Here is a 23,281-nt window from a genome sequence, read left to right as displayed (position 1 = left end):
ATAAATGCTATTTTCCAAGGGTTCCTCTTTTCCAACAGGTGCAAATCTACTGTGCAAGTTGAGCCCTGCAACCTTGATACACTTTATTTATTAATCAAATAAATCTATACAATTAGGTACATGCCACACAAGATACTGACAGATCAGTGAATCGTTTAAGCTGTCTTAATATAGCAGTCCACGGCACTTCCCACCAAATCAAATAAAAGAATTCAAATAAAACGAAAAACAGTTTTAAATAAAAACTTGGGTAATGTACATTCATGCAGGAGCAATTATAATAGTTGAATTCAATTTAAATTATTCTCAATATAGTCTGGTGTGTTTGTTTTCAGGAAATGGGAGTGGTTCATTTTATGTTAGATACTGTTTTTTTTTTTTTTTTCTGAGTCACACCACAGATGTCCCCCACAGTCGCTCTCCTTTAACTCTTCTGCAGAAACGACTGTTTCCGACCAAGTGCTCAGTCAGCAGCACACAGTTTCACGTGTGTTGGCTTTGTTGCGTTTTTCAACCATATAGTCATGAACAGAGATATAGAGAATATTAGATTTTTCCCAAATGATTCACGCTAGAGTGATGTCTCCAAACTATGAAGAGGACTCCCAGGACTGGAGGAAGCAGCTGATTTACTCGTGTCGGTGGTGAGGTTTATACCGCTATCGATGGCATTGTTGTTCTTGTTGGGCGATGATGGCTGACTGGAATTTTTTCTCGCCTCATCATCGATATCGGTGTCGTCTATGAGAGGAATGTGAGGAGTGGAGTCCTCTATTCTAAACTCCGGATGAGTCATGAAATTGTGGATGGAGGTTCTGGATTCCGGTTTTTCCAAGCCTTCGTAGAGCGAGCTACGGAACGCATTCACAACGCGGATCTGCGGAGAGCAAGATCAGAGCAGAATGAGTGTCAGAAAAGACCACAGGATTCCTCAGAGAGCCCTTTGAATCAGAGCAGGAGAGATCGGAGGAACAGGGAGAGGCCGTGTGTCAACCACTGTCTGTGGTCACATCACTTGGGAAGCATACAAAATTTACTGGTTTTTCGTGCACTGAAACACTGTGGAAACTGCAGTAAAAACAAATGTATAAATAAATCACTAAAAGGTATATATAAAAAAAAATAATAATTGGAAAAAAAAATGCCACAGCAGAGAACACAGGCAATACTGGATTGTACGTATAGGCTAAAATCCAACATGGCGTTTACCTAGAGACAAGCCACGTTAATAACAACAACAATAAAAGATAAAAGACACATGCAAGTTGAATAAAAAGTCTTTAGGTAAAAGTTGAAGGAAAAGATTAGATTTCAGATCCAGGATGAGATTCAGGAGAAAAAAGAAACAACAAAAAAGAGAAGTCCACAAAGACTCTGGGTAAGCAACACAGAGTGTTTGAGATGTCTGGTATGGGGACATGAGAGAACAGATCTTTAACATAGGCAGTGTCACAAACCAGTGGAAGCAGATCACAAGCGGTTACAGCCAACCAGACAACAAAACAGACATGCAGGTCAGGACAACACCATGTGGGAACATCAAAATGAACATGGGCACACAGACTGTGGAATTTAAAAAAAAAAGAAAAAAAAAAAGACGAGAACAAACAAAAGTCTGTTCTCTCAACAACTCCATGCATATCTGCGTAAACATTCAAGTATAGGCCCAAAAGACTGTTTATCTCTGCTTTCAGAAGGAATATAAAAGGCACCAAAATTATACATACCTAAAATGAACTTCTCTCTCTCTCTCTTTCTCTCTCTCTCTCTCTCTCTCTCTCTCTCTATATATATATATATATAATTTTTGCTCTTTCTCACTCTGTAGCCCACTACTTCATCATAATTAACCCTCATAAAAGTATCAGGGTGTTTTTTGATAACTGATGGACCAAGTATATTACGCTCTCAGTAACAGTACTGTAATGTTAAAGAAACCCATTTTTCCAATGAAAACATCATTTCAGATCCATTTGAAAATGAAGCTACCTCATTAAATAAAGACTCAGTTTAAAAATAAATCTAAGCCTCCTTTCATTGCTCTACATAGAGTAAGAATAATACATAATACATATCACATCTAAATCCAGACCTTTTTGACTGATGAGTGGTCACACCCAAAATAAATAATATCTATCTATCTATCTATATATATATATATGTTTATAAAACACATCCTGAGCTGTCATACAATGGTTCACTGTATTCTTGTGTCAGCTGAAACTGAACGGAACTAGAGGGAATATAACACAAGGTCAAAGAAGTTACACTGGTCTGAATGACAGATGAGAACAAATGTCAGGATGTATCACATCAATGGGGACTAGTCTGGCGTCCAGTGAGCCTCATACAGCCAGCGCCACACAAAGTAGACTACACAACTGACAACGTGAAGCGACGAGACGAGAATGGGTCGCTGTGGCCTCTGGGGGTTTGGCTTTACAGCACACAGACGACACATAAGACAAGACTATGAGAAGAGAACGACACTCTCTCTTCACACGTCTTCATCGCTGTGTGGAAAGGGAAAAAAAAAACAAAAAAAAAAAACAAGCAAATCTTGCCTGAAAAAATAAAACTAAACTTCAAATAAAATGCAGCCGCCAACAGTTTCGCACACGTCTGACTGAGGCTCAGTCGGGGAAAAGGTACCATTGGCTTATACTTGAATGTTTACCCAGCCTGGTGAGTTTGTTGGTGGAAAATTAGTTTCACATCAATTGCGACGAACAATGGAGGGACTCACAACCTGAAATTCACTCCGTAGGCTGCACCCTTAGTCCAGGGTTCTTAGCTCTCTGGGGGAGACAAACACATGGGACATTGAGACAAGAGAACCCTCTGGGAACGTGGTAAGAGATGAATTAATACAAACTGAGTAGAAGAGCAAGAAGGAAGCATAAAAATGCAAGAAGCAAAGAATTCAAAGATGCCTCCTGTCAAACGTTTTTTTTTTTTGTTTGTTTGTTTTTTTTGGGGGGGGGGGGGGCTATTTTCATATGGATGTATCATGGAAATATTATAAGCTTAAACAAGAAGTATATACAGGAACTGGCTAACGCTCAAGTTTAAAAGCCAAAATTAATTTTCTCAAGATTTTGGCAGTATAATGCTGGAAACAGCACTCCCCTGAGAATGACTGCCTGACTCATATTGTCTCTAAATTTGTTTTGAACTAAAACGAGGCCATTTCCGAACAAAACAAAACCAAAAAAAAAATCAGATGAGTTTTTCTTTAGGCTACAGAATGATTCTGATAATATTTGAAAAGTAACATATTTCCTGGACTGGAACAAAGGCCATAGGGGAAAATTGTCTGTACATATGTAAAATGGAGTAGATGCTAACTAAAAACAGCTGAGTGTTCGTAGTTAAGGGTAAAGGATTATTTGAAATTTCCATGAAGCTTAAAATCACTGCAACTTAATACAAAAACTGTGTTGTATCGCTATTTAACTTCTTTAATTATGGTCCTATTAAATATTAATGTTACATTTTGGAATTATAAAAGTGCAGCCTCTTTTGGATGAAAAAATGTCTGAAAATTAAATGTTCAATTTCAGTACCTGGCTTGAAATGACCTTAAGTATTTGCCTTTGGTTAATGTACATAATTGCACAGCATGTAATATACTGTCACTGTTTTGAAATATATAACAAAAACTCCAAACATGCACATCTGTAATGCTCATTACTGTTAATTTTTGGGTTTTATTTTTCATGTCCTCCTCTGTTTTTAGAGCTGTACAGCTGATAAAATAGCTACTCTATAGCTAATTCTTCGTGTTTGCTGGCTTTTCGTTTGTAGCTGTAAAGTTTGGCAGAGGGCACCTTTGACAGACACACACAGAGGTCTCACTCACGCCCAGCAGGAGCAGCAGTGGTGCTGGTGGGAGAAGAAAGGGCATTGGACAAGGACACGTGACTAGGACTAGAAACATTGGTTACATCCTGATTTTGACTGGTGGTGGAGGACTGGCGCCTCAGGGCCCCCTGAAAGGAAGTCCCGCTCTTGAACGTGTTGACTACCTCGATCTGTAAGGGGGGAGAAAAATACATACAACACAGCATGAGGGTCAGAGAAGTGGACAGGGACAGGGACAGGGACGGGGGACTTTGATACGATCATGAAATGGCATGGCAGGGGACCGTCTATTTGCACAGATATCTGTGACACTGGTTGAAGACTCTGACAGAAACCATATCAGGTTGAAAACGCTTGGTTTGAACTTGTGACGGTTTAAATGTTGCTGTTGGTCCAGCTTTTCAACACGGTAACCACCGTTGTGATAACAGACCCGTTTCCATCAGATAAGCTTCTGGAGGACTCCTCTTGTGGAACATTGCTCTTACTGTAGATTGTTGTCATGAAGTGTGGAAGATCACTGCTCGCATATAACTTTGCCAAAAGCTGATTACCTATCATGCATTTTGAATGAGAGCATAAAATGCAATATTTCTAGCATTTTCATCACGCATACCATCAGCATTAATAATAAGAACACATTTCACAGTACAGTTGCATGCCATTTTTGATAGCAACCCAAAACTTATATGACATGGTTAGAACAACAAAAGTTCATACAAATCAATAAAACCATCAGAGAGTTAAAACATTATTTTCCAGTGAGATCACTTTGATTTCTTTTTATCATCATTTTATCTCCATGGCCTTCATGCATTCATGCGCAGAAAGAAAACTATCTCAGCTTTCTTTTGGCCTTGTTTCTCACCTGAGTCTGGATTCTGTTAAGACCGCGGAACCAGAGGATCTGGCCGCGCCGTAACTCTCTCTCAGCGTGATCAATCTCCTCCTGATCCTCGTTCAGCTCCTCCTCCGGCATCTCGTCCTTCTGCGTCAGCTGACCTGCTCCTTTCAGGAAGCGGAGTTTGCTATTCGGAATTGTTGATATCACCTAATGCAGAGTAAATGGGTGGACGAGAAAAGCTATGTTATGAACAATGAAATTTATATGATAATTCAATTTAAAAAATGCATAAACCATGCTATAGGATAATAGTATATTCAAGCGTACACGGTAGATATTGTGAGTACTGCAATTTTTTTTATTCGTCTGCACCTAAAAAGTTACGTGTATGGATGTTGGAAGGGTTGACTTACCTGTCCCCATACCAGTTCTCCCAAACCAAGGAACACACACCACATCCATTTCTCCAGGTCCAGTGGAGAACAGCTAAATGGCTTCCCCCCAAACTGCACAATCACAATCTACAACAAGTTTAATGTAAACAAAAAATGGTTTATTACCCTCTGTTTCGAAGAAGCAAAGAATCTGTGTACGTATATATCAGCAGTTGCATTGCTAACATGTTACGATCTTGAGAATCCATCATGTAAACACTCTGCAGCTTTTGATTTTACATTTTTGTGATCGCTGTAAAATAATTCTAAGTACCGTACTACCATGATTGCGGCTAACATGTGGTCCTGAACCAACATCTGAATGTGACATCAGATGCTGCCAATACCTGAATGGCAAATGTTCCCAGAACTATGGAGCAGAAGATAGGATTCCTGAAGATGCCGTCAAAAACGTTTCTCTCGCCGTGGATCTTGCGTGCGTTGATCTCATTAAACAGCTGCATCATGACAAAGGTGTTGAAGATGATTGTGTAATGTTCAGAAGGAGGGGAGTGCAGTGGGGCATTCCTGCCACTGTCTATGTCAAAGATCTGTTCACCTGGTCAATGAAAAGGGACAGAGTGGTAAGACTTTCTCAACTTAAATTAAACCACACAATTATAACTCAAATGTACCTGTAATACTGAAAAGGTGGTGTCCTCCAACCAGGATTCATTTCTGTAGCATTAATGGTTTGAACTTACCCCATGATTAGTCAGTACCAAATACTGTATGTAAAAACACAGCTAACAGCTTTACACACAAACTTTTACCTCTTTTTCTGAGCACTGATCAAGACAACATAGGGCAAATGAACTGAAGTTTTATTTTTTTTAATGATTAAATTTTTTTTCATCACAAGCTCCAGGTAGAGAACCTTTATCCAACAGCTTACCAACAAACAGCAGAGTGAATATAATGGTGAGCTGATAGACACCGTGGCCCAGGATGTTCTTGGTCATAGTGCTGGAGATAAGGGGTTTGTCGCGACCATAAGGTTTCCTCAACAGCAGAGATTCAGTGGGGGGCTCGGTGGCCAAGGCCAGAGAGGCAAATGTGTCCATGATCAGATTCACCCACAGCATCTGAACAGCTTTCAGGGGAGAGTCCTACAGAAACAGGGGGGAAAAAATGGGCCAAGGACTGTGTACAGTTCATCAGAGAGTAGTTCTGCACCAAGATACCCAACAAAAGAGAATCAAGCATGTCGGATCTAAATTCTAGTGAAATGTTATGTGTCAAGATTGTTTTTTTTCAGTTTTTTACTGTAATCACACACAGAACTGGATGGGAAAAATTCACATTCTGGAACCACTGGTCCCCAAATTAGTTAACTTGTGGTCACCAGCAGTATCAAATTGTTTTCAGGTCAGATCTCTTGAGAAAAATAATAAGAAGCTATTTTAGAAAACTGGGATTGAAACGCTAGCTTGTCCCAGTTTCGTTGTTAGTGTTCCTCTCCACGTTCAATTTCATTTTGCGACTATATTCATGAATAAAACACATTAATCATTTTCCTCCATTTTTTCAGTCTACCAAGTAATTCATATTTTTTTTCATTACATCGCCTGAAGTGAAGACCCCCTGAAAGACAGTTGGAGCTCTGAGGTGCAGATATTGCATCACTAAACAGAGGACATGGGCTAACCTGAGTAATACAAGCACCAGTGAAGGCCACTATCACAGCCACCACATTGACAGTCAGCTGGAACTGCAGAAACTTGGAGATGCTGTCGTAGACATTCCGCCCCCACATCACTGCTTTAACAATGCTGGAGAAGTTGTCATCTGTCAGAATGATGTCTGAGGCCTCCTTCGCCACATCTGTCCCCGCGATTCCCTGTCAAGAGATGAGCCACATCTTTTTTTGACTGCTTAATGCTATTCCAGAGTGCATCTGTAGAATCTGAAGGGAAACAGATTCTGTCAGGAGAGACAGAAAGAGAGATATAGATGGTGAAGAGAGGAATAAAAAGATAGAATCGGAGATGGGAGGAGGCAGTGGGGATATATCGAGACCAAAGAGAAGATGAAAATAAGATAAAAAAAGGAGAGAAAGTAAAAGGAGAGAAAAAGGAAAAAAAAAACATAAAAGAGCATGAAAGTGAATGTGACAGACAATACACAGTCTTCCTGGGTTCCACCTCCATGTATGTAAACACAGCAGTCTCTACACATGAACATTTTATTTCTCTGCTGTAGGCCCAAGAAATGTTTATGCTTCTCAGAGGCTTGCCCTTGGGGCCCCTCTCCTGTCCCTTGAAAATACTCCTAACTGTAAAATCACTGTAAAAAAAAAAAGAAGAAAGAAAGAAAAACAGAGAGAGTGAGAGAGAAGGGGGGAGAGAGAGAGAGAGAGAGAGAGAGAGAGAGAGAGAGAAGCCCGCAGGCAATCCATAGTTGTTTGATGTGCAAAAAGATAGACAACAGTACTCTATAACAGGGTTGAGTTCAGGATGCGATAAAAATAGCAATGCTCGGTGAAAGTGTGTTTTTGCCTCTCTGCAAAGTAATGAATATATTATTCAGCTAAGTTTCAAACTAAAGGAAACAGCAACTTAAAGTGATGTAACAAGGTGGTGGGGTTCTACTGGTTAATAGACTAAATACACAATGGCAAAACAGTGCAAATACACGATGGCAGAACAGTCTGAATACATGATGGAGTAGATTCTGATTTGCTGCATCATTCATCCGCAAGAAATTCAGTCATTTGGTGTTTTATTGATGGCCGTGGAAAACGGGGTCTCGGGCAATTCAGAAATCTCAGGTACATATTCATTCGGGTTGATATCAAGTGACAGAGAGAACCATGGCATATGGTCTACACTGTTTTCATGCTCACAAAAGCATTCAGTAACCACTATTGTACTCTGGACAGGGACAGAAGAAACCACTTCAAAGGGATATACCTGTAAGAAGATAACCACACTATCTGTCTCTCAAGATGTCGACAGGACTGCTCTTAATTAGATAGTCTGCTTAAGACTTAACACTTGCATTCAAATGAGAAAATGGCTGTCTGTTTTGCCTAAGCACATCCAAGGAATATGCATTTTCAACTACATTCAACCTTAGCTGATAACAAGCTTAACTGATTTTCCCTTAGACTTCTATGTTAATATCACCTTGGCTATAATTCCTCAAGAAACATCAGCAAGTTGAGCAGATTTTATTAGTGCAGTCCTTGCCAAATGTGTTAGAACAATCACCGTACTTTCAAAGTCATAGAGATTTCTTCCGCTAGCCACGCCAGACAGAAAATGGGTAACTGGGCTTTCAGGACCTTTTTATACATGACCTTGAGCATCAAGGGATGTTACTACCTTAATAAACTCTTTTACTCTAGAGTTTACTTTAATTTGGCAGTACCTGCATAAAAATACAGCACTCAGTTAAAAACACTGTGACCTAAAAATAATTTAAAATTACATTAAAAAAGAAAGGCATTATGTCTATCACAGCTGAGTGAATATGCCCTGTACCTAAGGGCCACACTAGAGGGCAGTGTTGTTCTGTTAGAGTCAGGGAGAGGGGGGGCGATGCTCTATGCCTGTGTAACGGCAGAAGGGAAATGAGGACAGCCTGCATTTGTGCAAAACAGCACAGAAAGGCACAGGAGATGGAATTACAACTTCATGGCCCGCTTTTCCGCCTCTAGATAGAAACTTTGCCGGAGGCAACCTCATTTGGAGGCTCTCTGTGGCATGACAGGTCTTACCATGGCAAAGCCGACATCCGCTTTCTTCAGAGCAGGTCCGTCATTGGTTCCATCCCCGGTTACCGCGACAACTTGTCTTTGGTCCACAAGTGTGCTGTCGATAATACCTGTGTGACAGGACCCACCCCTGACCTGAGCAACTGGTGACACTCATGGCAGCATTCTTTTTTTTTAAGCATAGTTTAATGCATTCGTAGTATGATATACATGTTTACATGCAAGTGTCTAAATGAATCATTCGTTTGGTATGAGGTGTTTTACCCTACAATGACAGACCAGGCTCATGTCTAATGACATGATTTTAATTCTGGAGTGTTGCTCGAAATAACAACAATTATCACTGTAACAAACAAAACTGTCACATATAATCATTCCTTAGGTTTAGCAGAAACTGGTCAGATTTTCTGATTAGACATAATATTGTGAAATACTGTCTAAAAATCTGTTGCACAGGACCTTTACAAACAACATTCAACCTTGTAAATGCAATATCTGTTTGTTTTTTTTTCATTCACTTTCAGGGCCACATACCTTTGACTAGTGTGTGTTTGTCTGTTGGGGATGATCTAGCCAACACACGCAGTTTAGGCCACACTTTATCAATGCGTTCCTGTTCAACCTGTCAATCAAAGCATACACCATGTCAAAACTTATCACAAATCTCACAACCGTATACACTCTAAAACAATCTAAAAGAATGCACAAAACAATTTAATACATAGAAATCAAGCTAAATGTCATAAAATAACCAGCCCACTATCATCTGATGCTTTATTTGGAAACTGCACCACTTAACTCAATATCATTGTAAAAACACAGAGGATCAGAGAGTCTGTTAGTAACACTGGTCCTTTGAGTTACCAGCTGTACACATCAGAGTGAATGGTTGCATTATTGGTTGAGTCCCTTTAATTGTCTCTATAATGTTTTGCAAATGCCCCTAAATGTAAGGTACCTCTCCCTTCTCATTGCGGATCCTTCTGTTGAACTCCTTGCCGTCGATGCACAGGAAGTCCTCTCCAGGGTGAATAATGCCACATTTGATAGCAATGGCACGCGCTGTGTTAATGTTGTCACCGGTAACCATGCGCACGGTAATGCCCGCGCGCTGGCACTTCTGAATGGCGTCAGGCACCTGCAGGCACAAGAAGAAGGAGCGGTTGGTTTAGAACAAGGGCTGGAGCGAACAGAGTGTGCATAGCTGTTCCTCTGAGAAAGGTCAGCATGGGCACTTCTCTCCCACTAACCACAAACACATTCTAGCAATGCAAAAAAAAAAAAAAAACAGGACCAAGAGCAGCCCAGGGCTTGCATTAAATGAGTACAACACCACAATGCACATGCATATAACCCCCAGGATCCCTTTTTAACTCTCTCTCTATGAGGTCAACCAGCTCATTCTGTATGCTTCATACAGTAAAAGAGACAGCTAATTAGGTGAACTATATGGTAACTGTCAGACCATTTTGTGAGACGGTGCACTAAACAGTGTGGGTAAAGCATACGCAACCAGAGAATTTGAAGGTAACACACCATAGTTTCCTTTTGTCAATATAGTGTGAAAACACACGAATGAATATAACATTGTAAAGGGAAATATGCTTTACTGCATAACGGTGTGGTCATACATTGCATCACTTTGCTTGCCGTTACAATTAAGCAATATCACACAAGAGGGAGTGCTGTTATACTGTATATCAGCCAGTGGACTCGTGCCTACGACCAAATCACAGCCGTGCTGATATACAGTGTAACAGTACGACCTTGAATGTTGTATTAATTCATGCATTCACGCATAGTGCATTCATATTTATTCATGCACAATGCGCTTTTATACAACAGTTCTACAAACATTGTTGTTTATTAAGTAACGATAATTTGAGACAAAAATTATGGTTCTTTTTTTTTTTGTCATTTATTTGGCTCTGCTGACAAAAACAGGTACTTCAGGATTACATTTACACGTGTTGTCAAATAACACTTAAACAGTTTCTTGACTGCAGGTTAGTTAGCTAGCTACCTGCTTTTTATCATACATGAAAAGGCTAGCTAGCTACTTTCTTCCATACACGACAGCAGACTCGCCAGCTACTTTTTATCATACACGTAAAGGTTACTTATACGGTAGGCAAGCAAGCCACTTTTAATCATAGCCCACCACAGGCTAGCGAGCTACTTTTTTAGCATACATGGATAGGCTAGATATACAGTAGGCTTGCTAGCTAGCTATTGTTTATCATACTCAACTGCAGGCTAGCTAGGTTCTTTTTTTATCATACATAAGAATGCATCCACATTTGCACTGTCAGGAAATGCGAATTAAGCTCACATTAGTGTAATCAACCATTGCATCAAAAAATCTGTAAAGCGAAATGATACAAAATAGTAAAACGTTATACTCTATATCAGCACTCTTTGAGATGCTCTTCTCCAATCAAATTACTCGACCGGGACCAACTGTTGTTTAAAATATATTACACCATCTATCATGCTGCTGTGTTTACATTACAGTCACTTATAGCTCAAACAGATAAAATCACGCACATCTATGTATGTAATGGGGCCAGTGATATCCAAAGAAAAGCAGCAACCACCTTATGATGGCAACCACAAAACATATTCTGGAATCCACACAGTGGAACCGTCAGGCAACTCATTCAGGCTTGATTAAGATTTATTTTGTTTGCAAGGTTCCAAAGGCAGCGGCCACCAATTTTCATGGACCATTTATACTACAGCAAGATCAATAAGTCATGATGACAAAAATGGATTTTTTTTTTTTTTATCTCGTCATTTGGTAGGAGTATGAATCTAGGCGAGAAAGTGATTATGTGCGTCACATGGCAAACAGGAAAATGAAAGAAAGAGAAAAGGTAACAGAGAGCTGTCTAGACACTAGGGTGAGGCTCTGATAGTATCTTCTTCAGTTCTTGGACAGACATTAAACCATTTTTGAGGCTTTGAGTGTCGTAAAGACAGTCAAGCTCCACTTAACTCACTGGAACTGGAGTAAAGAGGAAGAGGTTCATTAATTATAAACAGTCACATTGGAGGGTTACTTGGTAACATTAGAGCTTGAACTTACTCAAATGTATGTGTATACTCATTCTCAAGTTTCAAGTGTTTCGTGTGGGAAGAGCAAGTGTGGGTCACATTTTGCCTATTTGTGTACCTCTGACAAACATGGGCAATCGGGTATAAGTTTAATGTGAGAATATTTACCTCAACACAGTAATAAGATTCTACAAGTGTTCTGATGTGAGTGAACACCTTATTCAACAGCTTTTTAATTTAAAATTTTAGTGCTGTAGTAACTCACTGCAGAGACCATTTAATTGTGATAAGAATGAAGACAAATAACCTTCAATTAAGATATTCTTCCAATTAAGCACACCAGAAGCAGGGCTGCATGTATGTTAATGTTAGGGAAAAATGAATCAAATTACTGTGCTCCCATCTCAGGACCAGGAAACATTATGTTCCACACTTCATTCCACCAGTTATTTTTTATTTTCTTTTTATTTATTTTCTTTCCCTTTCAGAGAGAGAGAGGGAGGAAGCACAAGGGAACAAAAAGAGATAAAAGGAAGTGGTTGAATTATGCAGGAGTGGAGTGAGTTGGTTTTTTCTTTCTCTGTGTGACTGGCAGAAATTTTTAGCTGATGACATCTTTTCATTTTAGGTATAGCTGAGGTGTACACCTCCTCTGGGGTAGATCCTTCATGTTCGTTACTTTTTATCCTATGTCCCCCATATGCATGATACTTTCTTTTGTAAGAAGACTTTAGGAATTTAATTATCATTTACCCATTTTCATTATGTTTGTGTCAAAGATGATGAAAAAAAAAAGAAAACAAATTTCAGTTCAGTTCAGCTTGGCTTTCTATACTTTAAACCAAACATTTCCTGACCTTAATTTAAATGAGACTCTTCACATCTTGAGGAGTTTACCCACCTCTGGTCTAACAGGGTCCTCGATGCCCACCACACAGATAGCTGTTAACTCGTTAAGAATGTTGTTCTCGTCATCCCAGTTGGGCTCTGGGTCGGCGGGGAAGTCACGGTATGCCACGCAGATGGTCCTCAGTCCATCACAAGCCATGGGTTCAATCACTTTCTTCACCATCTCATCCCTGTCCCGAGGCCGAAATACACGAGTCTCGCCCACCTCATTTAGGATACGTGTGCACCTGAGTACACAGAACCAAAGTCAGGGCCATACCTCCTGTGTAGTGTTTACTAATGTGTGCCAATGTGCTTACAGTGTGTGTTGTACTATTCCAAAAGTGTGCTAAATTTTACTGATAACTCTTGGGCCTCACTGTTTAATCTCCTATTTACTATATAGTCCTATTTAGGTTTTCTGTACAAGTTTGTTTAGCAGGAGCATCATTTGGATAAAAGCAGTTTGGCCACAAAGCAGATTACTTTATTTATGTACCTCTTTTCAAGAGCACAGAGATACAGTATTAACTGAATCTGCAATGACATGTAGCCCCTTAAAAAAATCTGTTCCTTAAAGTTTACCGATTAATGAACAGTAAACTTGTAAACAGTGAATCTCACTTCTTTAGGACAATCTCAGAGGCTCCTTTGCTGTACATCCTGAAGCTTCCGTCAGGGAGTTTGATGACCGTGCTCATGGATTTCCGGACCGAGTTGAACGTGTACACTTTATAGAGCTTCTCTTCGGGAATCTGGTTGCGAATGGGCTGATAGTCTCTCTTCAGGTCGAGGACCAAACCTAAGAGACCACATTCTGTTTTGTTGCCCACCTGTTTGGGCAAACCACCTTCCTTATCAGGAGGCTGTGGAGACACAGAAGGACACAGATAGAATCACATGTCAGCACTACCACTAATAACAGTCGTGAATATGTCAGGACATGTTTGCCATTTATTCTTAAAGCCCCAGTAGCTTTAACCATTTTCTCATGATTTTGCATGTGCTGAAATAAGAATGTAACAAAATGATTTTTAAGACATATTAAAAAGTTATGGTATATTTCACAGAAATTTCACTTTTCTACAAACACTGGATAGTGCTTTAGATGTGGACGAGGACGTTAAACTTGTGACAACAGTTCTGTAAATTCTCATACGCATTTATCCGCATTGACACGTTGAATCACACACTGAATCAGTGTGCCCTAACTAATGTGAAATGATGCCTGTGTGGGTATTGGAGGAGATTTGAGCAGCTTTACCCTCTGTCAGTTTAAACGGGCTTGTGTAACACACCGGTTACCATGGAAATGAGAGGCGAACTGCAGTTCAGCGAAAGAGAGATGAGTTTTGGGCCCTACATCGCCAGAGAGGAAACAGGCTGACACACAAACGCAAACTGGCTTACGTGCACACGGGCACAAACACATACACGTGCACAAAGGGACATGCGCATATACACTATGTTATCCATGGGATGGGTTTTTTTTTCCCCAGTGTGTTATTTCTCCCTCTACTTCTTCAATAACAACCCATCTCTTATAATGTCAGGCATTTAAAATGATCATAAACTCATAATTATGCTAATAGTGCTTCATGATAAATTTTACATTTTATAATAGTGCTTCATGATAAATTTTACATTTTATAGATAAATTTCCTCACAACCAGACCTCACCACAATGGCCTCTCATTGTACAGTCGAACTAAATGAATTTTAAATAACTTGGGCAGCATTTATATTGGTGCATCCAGCAGCTCAACATTACAGGATCAATATTAGCGTTACATAATGTGAATGCCATGCCTCATTAGACTTGACCACTCCGACAGCTCAAGTCAAGCACAAGACAGTCTAGCATAACCATTAGTAAATCATTTAGAAATGGTTATCATTTCATGATGCGCCATCATTTTATTCCAAAATAATTAATTTCATATCCAGAACGGTTTCTGAATGGCTATACCCAATAAAATGTAATGCATTTGATATTTGCTACCTTTCACTTCACCTCTAATCACTAGTACAAGCGTCACTCAGCTCTACTGGTTTTCCATTTAGTTGTTGTGGTTCCCTGGTAGTCTTTATATGTCTAGCACCATTAAACACACATTAAGGGATCAAAAGGTGACCTTCACAGTTTCCATATTGCATTGTTAGCGCCTTTGTATATCAGGATTACCGAACGAACATTTTATATGTGGCTAAATAATACAGGCAACTGTGACACGAAACACTCCAAGGGTGGATCAATCGCCCATGTGCCAATCGCAATCGGTTGATCTCTGTACAAAACACGAGAGCTGTGATCAGTTTTCATTCCGCGATTCAGACAACGGATCTGTTACACAATAGTGTGCCACGCTAGTAGACATAGTGTCCCAAATTTATTTGCATTTGTTTACTTTGGTGTATATACCCTTGGTTTAGTAGTTTAACTTGACAATGTATCTGACGAAAATAAAACAACGTATTGCCAAAAAAAACCAAAACGTGAATGTTCCACTTGGACGAAGCAACACCTTTTTTACACCGCATTTTTGTAGACCGGTTACAGCACACATTGCTACACAGACAATGGCCAGTATGTTAAGACGGTAAAGAGTGCAGGGGCAGAAAATACAGATTTAGCCTTACTGGCATTACAAGGAACATTTCAGAGTGATGAAACGTATACAGCACGATCGGACCTAGAGCTAAGACGATCACAAAGTTTTCGAGTTTGCAGTGCTCGAAAACCAGCCATTCCTCGTTGTTCAGGATTAAGGGTTCTACCCACCAATGTTCGGTATCTAACCACGCTGCGTTATATCTTTGATAGCCAGCTGAATTCCTTGCGGAGTTTTTTTCTCTCGGAATTGTTTCGCTTTCTCCAGTTGTTCTGATCTAACCCATGTCCGCAGTGTCTTTGTGGCTCATTTAGCTGGAGGTAAAGAGGGGTCTGGCCCAGTTGAGGACGGAGGCACCTAATAAGTACCAGTGGACGTTTAGGCTCTTTGTTTCTTATTATCTTCATTCATTTGATAGGCTATGTTCAATATCTAACCCTTTATACTAAAATAATTTTATCGCTGCATCAGTGTAAAATGAAATGCTTACTAATTGATCACACTTTCATTCTTCCTCTTTAATGTTTCCTTGTTGGATTTTTCTGAATAAATCATTCACCCTGCTTCTCTTCTGACCAGTACTGACTGTCGTTTATACGTGTAGCCTCTCCCAGAAACAAGTACCCTTACCCTCATTCAAACATGTCCAAACCATCACTCCTTTTTCTCAGCTGCTCCTCTTGCCACAGCGGCCAAAATAAAGGACAGCTGGCTCTAGGACAAATTTTTATACTTGTCCTAATGGGATATTGACTGTATAATTACGCATATTTGAAACCACAATGTCACACTTTGGGAGAATATGATAAATATAACATTGATATTTGATGTGGTAAAATGTAATGCCACTGATCATAGAGACCGATCTGTAACTCATGAGAAAATTCATATTTTTCGGCAGACTACGATGACACCACAACATAGCTTTACAGATCTCTTTTCCGCCATGAGAGTCAGTCCTTCTCTCTAATGCAGAAACACACAGGCACGCACAGCATGAAGTCTTGAAGTGAGTAAGTAAGTTAGATTTAAAAAAGGAGAAAAAACAGATGATGACATAAAACCATTTTTGTAAGATAGCAGTAGGCTAGAGATCAAGCGAAAAGGAGAAAAACAATTCCCCTAGAAATTCTACAGACGATTCACCTGCACTGGTAAAATGGGTCAGACATTAAATGAATATTGAATAAACAGGAACACCCTGAAGTGCGCTCAGCATGCGAGTCAATGTCATCACTCGTTGCTCCTGGGAAAAAATGTTCAATGATAAAATGGAGATCTCAAATCAAGGCAGTTCAAAATTCCCTCAGATCTAATAAATCATTTAAATGTCCTCATCGCCTTGGCTTCAGTTTCATGAGATTTTTCGTTATATTTACTGAACATTCTTGGTTAGCCCGAATACAAATTCCATTATGTGCATTGATTATGGTAACCAGGTTGTTATGAGGAATTTATGACTGATGCCCCAAACCACCTTTTCCTGGCCCAATACATATTAAAATACACCCAAGGTTTAAGAGGCATGAATTTATGGAAAATTTCAGTTTAGAAACATCAACAGAGAACTTTTTTGAGGGAAAATGTTGCAGTCTTTATTGCTCAGCAACTGCAAACTCTGGATATAAAGGCAAAACAGGTTACCTGAAACTCAAAGAAGTACAAAGACCTACAAACATAGGTAGACTACTAATGTTTCCTTGTCTCTGATTAATTAACGGAGGGATTTAGGACATGGTCCATTTAATCCAATGAAAGGCATGAACACACACAGTTCTCCATTTATGTTCCATTGTCCAAACACACTGTTCAACATGAGTGAAGTGCATCTGTGTCTGTGTGAATTCTGTGTCTTTAACATGCCTTAACTGCACTTGGAACTGATTGTATTCATATTGTCAGCAACACTAAATGTGTAACTTCATGTAACCACTCACTGAAATTCCAGGAATTTTTTAGACTTCAGTCTAAAAAAATTTGAACAGTCAGGTGGGTTGGGACAGTGAGGCTTTTAGCCACGTTTGGTTTGATTTCACATTTTTACACAGGTGTCACCCAGGGTCACACAGTGAGGAGCGGCCGGTCCTGTTTGACGTGGACTTACGGAGCCCTGAGGAGAGAGGCTGGCATGGGCTGCACAGTGGAACAGCTGTCTTCTCCTCAGTCTGTGTGTGCTCCTGTGAACCTGCGCATATGGCACAGAGAGAACTGGCACTGCCACTTCCTTTTACCAGCACTCTTCACGCTACAAGCCTGGCCACTCCCTGCTCCCCGATCCACACAGTCTCCCCGTTCCACACCCAGCTAGCGCCATGGGGCATTTCACTCCCCCCTTCATCTCTGATAAGGTCGTTTTCATAACACCTCTTTGATTTCCATTATTACAGAGACAGGAAGTGACAGCTCTAGCTCCGAGGACTAGGTAAGCTATTTCACCTAAGCCTGACTGGCTTAAATGAATAAGGGGGCAGCCTGAAGCTTGTGAGAGAGACTTTGGCAAAGGCCTGCAGGCCACATGGCGCTCCAGCAGCTGGACAATCTTTTCTGCCCAAAATGAGTCAGACCTTGTCAATATAAAGACTGGTTTCCGGCAGCGCAGCGAGACGTTTCACCTTGCCATGGCAGTGACGGGTAAAACGCTCTCAAAAAGCATTTAATAAGACAAGATTTGAAGCCTGCCCCATTAATAAGGCTCATTGGCAGGGCGTGTTATATTCTATACCAGATTTTTGTTCTCCATTACAATACCAATTAACATGGATTTTAATGTTGTAAATATAAACACGATATTCCTATAGACAGTACACCATGCAACTCACAGATACCCATAGATACACAGAGCGGAACATAAAACAATATTACATGATAGAAAATGATAAACTATTTCAATTCCCAGTTGATGTCATGATTACTGAAAATGATAAATAAATGGGTAGTCTGCTCTGTGCAGAGTGAAGATTCTTCTCCTGTGCTGTATGGGACAGATTATTCAGCATTAGCTTCAGTCTCAGTGGAAATGCCATGAAAGGTGTGGTCTCCAAACAGGACAAACAGTGTTTTAAAACAGTGGTAATGCTGACTCACTGCAGTGAATTAACTCTCACATTATGGTTGTCCGACTCTGTCTATTCTCATGACCCGTGCTCCCTAGATTATGACACTGGAATTCTCTTGTCCTTAAGAAACCCAGAGTACTTAATAATCTTCTCTTTCTGTTACAACGTTTCATTACAATCATACCAACAGTCTAAATTTGTTTATGGCAAAGAAGCATATTCAGTCAAGCCAAGGGGACAGTGAGGAAAGAGATGAAAAAAATGTTGTGGATGAAGGTGTCTAAGATCTAAGAAATGCTGACCTGAAGCGCTGTCTTTTCTACTCTTTGTCGATCCAACAAAAAGTTTCCACATATGTACATCTGACCTACCATCAAAGATTCATTTAGCCCAGTGTCTGTGACATCAGTGTTTGAACTGACCTTCCTAGCAGGTGACCCTAGAGACTTGTGACAATAGGCAGCAAAGGCAACTCGAGAGCAGGCTTCTACGAAGTCTCTACACAGCTCAGAGTACAGAGCAGAGTATCACTATACCTGAACCTGCATCCTTAGACCACTTTTGTTCAGGTCTCATTTCACAGTACCACCCAATGAGTCACAACAGAACTTAATTAAAAGGAGTCATTAGCATTTGTAAATGTATACAAACTCTAAAAGGCCAGAACGGCACTGTGTGGCTTGTGCTTTGCCCGTATGAAAAACATAAGTGATACCGAAGAAATGTACACTACTAGTCTTTACTATGACGCATTTTCCTTCATGTGTTTATCAGTAAATATTTAAAAGAGACAGAATATCCCAAACTGTTTTTTTCTTAGCCTGCAATATCACTGGTTTTCAGTATATTAATTTTTCATGTACAAAAAAATATATATCTTCAGGTGTCCAGTCCAGTGTATGTGAATTTAAAAGGTTGGTGGCTGTGAAAGAAATTTGCTTCGACTGTCATAAAGAGATAAAGAAAAGTGTAACATTAGCTCTGCCAAGTAAAAATGATCTACAACCATTTTTTCATAACATTTTAAACCACCGCCCTTATGGTTAACGATTCCAATGTCCTGGGAAGTGAACGCATCAAAGTTCGCACTGCTTCAAAACATAACCTCAAAGATGATCACACTTGAAAGAATCAAAAAGTAGAGAGATGTGTGTGTGGAGAGAGAGAGAGAGAGGAAACTTGGAGAAAGAGCATGCCGTGCTGGGTGAAGAGTAGGTCATACATTAATCACGTAATGATGTGTTCAAACATGGCAGAGAGCAGCTAGGGAAGCTGAGGAAACCTTTCATAGGGAATAAAGTGAATGAGGGCTACTGCTGACTTCAGTCTACATTAAACACAAGGCAGCTGGTATGATATGCACTAGCCTACTGGGACAAGTACTCACGGGGGCCCTACTCTGAGTTCTTAGACTCTCTTAAGACAAGATACCAGGACAGAGAGCAGAACTTCACCATGTTCTTCTTCCTAGCTGGTGGGGAGGACTCTCTCATTTCTTCTGATCTCATAGTTCCTTTACCCTGATCAACTCAACTACAGCAAGTTCCCTTCAAACTCTGGGCTTCAGCTTTTCTGAGTATTTACAAAGTTTTCGTAAAATCTTACATAACACTACTGAGGGCATTATTTAACAGTGGTTTTGTAACACATTGTTTTGCTTGAGCAACCAGCAGTAGAGCATTCACAATAGGATTAGCTGATTTGGTACACTATGCGCAACCTTTCGTGAACAGAGTTTAAAGCCACTTATTCGTTCATTAAACGTTTTCACCCATGTCAGAGATGATTTCTTCACTGCAGTATCCAATTCTTATGACTAAAACTTCTATAAAATGATGTTCTTCAGGATACAGCAGTTGAACCTCTACCAGAAAATAAAAAGGCTCCAACCCAGTGTACGTTTCTCACATATTGCTCTGTCATTGTATGAAACTGTCATGTTTTTCAGTGAGGTTTCCCCCCCTAATTATTCAATCACCAGAGTGCACTGTAAATTAGAGAAGTTATATATAAAAACGCTGAACCAAATTATGACGTTTGAGAGAAAATCACACATTAAGTTCAAAGTAAGGTTTCATTCATATAACACTCATTAACACATTGTGTTTTGTCTAAAGGGCATTTTAAGATTCTAGGCTTCACATGAAAACCTTTGCATAAACATAATTAGTCTTATGATTCATGAAATGAATTTTGTCTTCAACCAGATCTTGGTGCCTCTCTCTGTCTTCATTCTGTCCTATTCACTTAGTCTGCACAGAAAAACATCTATTGGTGCACACCTTCACTAACACACACACAGACGGACGCACTCACACACACACACACACACACACACACACACACACACAAAATGCTGATATGAAAATGAAAAGCAGCGGAAGAATTCTTTTTAATGAATTTCTGGCCTCCATGACAAGATGTGAAACATTAAATTGTGAAACAGATGGCTAGAAAATGATTATTCCAATTAGCATAATTTCTTTTGAGGGCGGCCAAATGTAGGACATCTCCCGTGTTGGTCCTTGTGCATTTTAAGCTACTCTTAAGACCTTAGGTTACTTCTATTTTAATACTTTTATGCTGGGGGAGTCTTTCTAGTTTAGAATACATATTGATTTTTCTGTGAAGGAGCTGTTTAATTAATGCACAACTTAATTTTCAATATATGATGAGATGGTGATTCAAATTAACCACTTTATCTCTGCACTCATTTTCATACCCTCAGGTATTTAAACAGGCTTTTTTTTCTTATTAAGGCAGCCTTTTCCCACCTACCACGGTCCAGCTGCGATCGGATTTGGTGTTTAGTTTAAAAAACAGGATATTTCTTAACAAATTTTTTGATCTTAGGTTGAACTTAAATGTATCTCTTACCAGTATTTTAGTGGTGTAGGCGCTATTGATGGAGATAGCATTGACCAAGACCTCGAGAGTTTTGGGAGGAATGGAACTTGGATCAGGTATCTCTTTATAGTGGACGTCTCCAACGTAGAGCTGAACTGCTGTCATCCTATTGGTTGTCAGGGTGCCGGTTTTATCTGAGCAGATTGCCGTGGCATTGCCCATGGTTTCACAAGCATCCAGATGGCGAACCAAGTTATTATCCTTCATCATTTTCTACAAATGAGAGAAAATTTAATAATAAGACATACATTCATAATTGCACTCCTTTTTTTTTTTCCTAGAGATGTCTCAGAATCTTTTTTTTTTTAAGTGTACTCTATTGGGCAGGAAATTATGTAAAGAATTTGAACATCTGGTACTAATATTAGGTGTAGATGCCTTAGGCGTGTCTGAGAAACTGTCTGTTCAGACAGTCGAGTTGAAGTGAAAGTGAGAGATTTATTTACGTCCTATCCTCACCCTCACATTGTCCTAATTAAGCAAAAAACAACAACCATTTCTCTGAATTGGTAATCACAGCTGAACAATATTGATTTGGAGCGAATGTGTACTGCACCTTGACAGAGTAGGCCAAAGAGATGGTCACAGCCAATGGGAGTCCCTCAGGAACGGCAACCACCAACACAGTGACGCCAATGATGAAGAACTTGACAAAATACTGAATGTATATTGGAGTGCACTCTGGCATCCACTGTCTCTTCTGCAGGACAAAGTTATCAATGGCAAAGTAGAGCACCAGGATAATGACTGTGATGGCAGACATCACCAAACCTAAGCAAATACAGAGACCAAAGTATTAATAAACATTGGAGAAATATTATACAACTTAACAAGGCAAAAAGTAGGCAATGTATCAAATAAGAATATGTCTACTGATGTAAGCACAGTTCCCAAGGGACAATTAAACAAGTAAGCATGTAGGGTAGTGTGTGGGATAGTATTATTCCTGTAAAATCTGACAAACTAGTTGACATAAACAATAAACTGGCCTTTCGTTTGAAGACAAACAGTTACAACAGTTACAAAAGAACATACGAAGACAAAGAGGAATATCCATGGACATATTTGTCAAACAGTTGTCCAACACTCAAAATCTAACTGTGGAAATGTCTGTTAAATCTGTACATTTTGAGCTACTGGCAAAAAGCTGTACCTGCTTTGCCAATCTGAACAGCCAACTTGGTTAGCTTCCCTTGCAGGACCGATTTCTCCTTCTTTGAGACGTTAGCTTTCTTCTTCTCCTTTTCATCAGTGTCCCCACCCTCTGCACTCTTCAAGGGCTGCATCTCCATGGCGGCAGCACCATCTTGCTTCTTCACTGCAATAATCAGAGGAGGCAGCTTTTGATTATGGGATGTCTAATCATCCGTAGCACCAAGGAAGTGGACCTCAACTGGATTGGTTAGCCATGGTAAATTTATTCATAGTGATAAGCAGAAAACAACTCTAACCCTAATTTCAATGACTTCACAACACATTTGAATTTCCAATCAATTAGCAAGAGATAACACAGGAACAACATCATTTCAGTATTTCATTATTTGTCAGGACATGTACATCGTTTCAAATATAAGCTACTGCTCATCCAAAACCACTTTACATTTTAAGATAGATAGATAGATAGATAGATAGATAGATAGGTGCTTTATTCATCCCCTTGGGGAAATTCAAGATAAAACACCTGCTCCAGGAGAAGTAAATATTTATGTCACACAAGAGACCAATCATTTTATTTTTGCATTTTTGTTTTCTTTGTAGAGGTCAACTGTCAATAATGCAACACCTCAAGCAAAACCGGTTAATTTCCTGCACTCCACTGGTTGATTAAGCTGATGTCAGCCTCTATGGGACCTCTGTCTAACTATAGACTTCGGAGTATAGTCTACAATACATAAAATGCC

The 23,281-nt window shown here is 39.7% G+C and overlaps 1 protein-coding gene across 5 annotated transcripts in view; it reads right to left on the bottom strand.

Moving 5' to 3' along the window:
- Window positions 1-571: 571 nt before the first annotated feature.
- Window positions 572-23,281, bottom strand: part of atp2b2 (ATPase plasma membrane Ca2+ transporting 2) — a 55,343-nt gene continuing 32,633 nt past the window's right edge. For 4 of the 5 annotated variants that reach the window (XM_030776162.1, XM_030776164.1, XM_030776165.1 and 1 more), the window contains 14 exons: window positions 22,534-22,698; window positions 21,937-22,151; window positions 21,351-21,593; window positions 13,430-13,671; window positions 12,819-13,053; window positions 9,819-9,998; window positions 9,395-9,482; window positions 8,864-8,970; window positions 6,791-6,982; window positions 6,038-6,251; window positions 5,490-5,701; window positions 5,122-5,229; window positions 4,733-4,915; window positions 572-877 (listed from right to left, as the gene is read on the bottom strand). In XM_030776162.1, the coding sequence (XP_030632022.1) occupies window positions 572-877; window positions 4,733-4,915; window positions 5,122-5,229; window positions 5,490-5,701; window positions 6,038-6,251; window positions 6,791-6,982; window positions 8,864-8,970; window positions 9,395-9,482; window positions 9,819-9,998; window positions 12,819-13,053; window positions 13,430-13,671; window positions 21,351-21,593; window positions 21,937-22,151; window positions 22,534-22,698 (2,690 nt within the window). Of the gene's footprint in view, window positions 878-3,947; window positions 4,035-4,732; window positions 4,916-5,121; window positions 5,230-5,489; window positions 5,702-6,037; window positions 6,252-6,790; window positions 6,983-8,863; window positions 8,971-9,394; window positions 9,483-9,818; window positions 9,999-12,818; window positions 13,054-13,429; window positions 13,672-21,350; window positions 21,594-21,936; window positions 22,152-22,533; window positions 22,699-23,281 lie in introns of all 5 variants that reach the window. The other variant, XM_030776163.1, reaches the window with a different exon arrangement.

The sequence above is a fragment of the Chanos chanos genome, chromosome 6 (assembly GCF_902362185.1).
Source record: "Chanos chanos chromosome 6, fChaCha1.1, whole genome shotgun sequence".
Lineage (NCBI taxonomy): Eukaryota > Metazoa > Chordata > Actinopteri > Gonorynchiformes > Chanidae > Chanos > Chanos chanos.
Note: the sequence above shows the minus strand (reverse complement) of the source record. Positions and strands in the feature narration are given on the sequence as shown.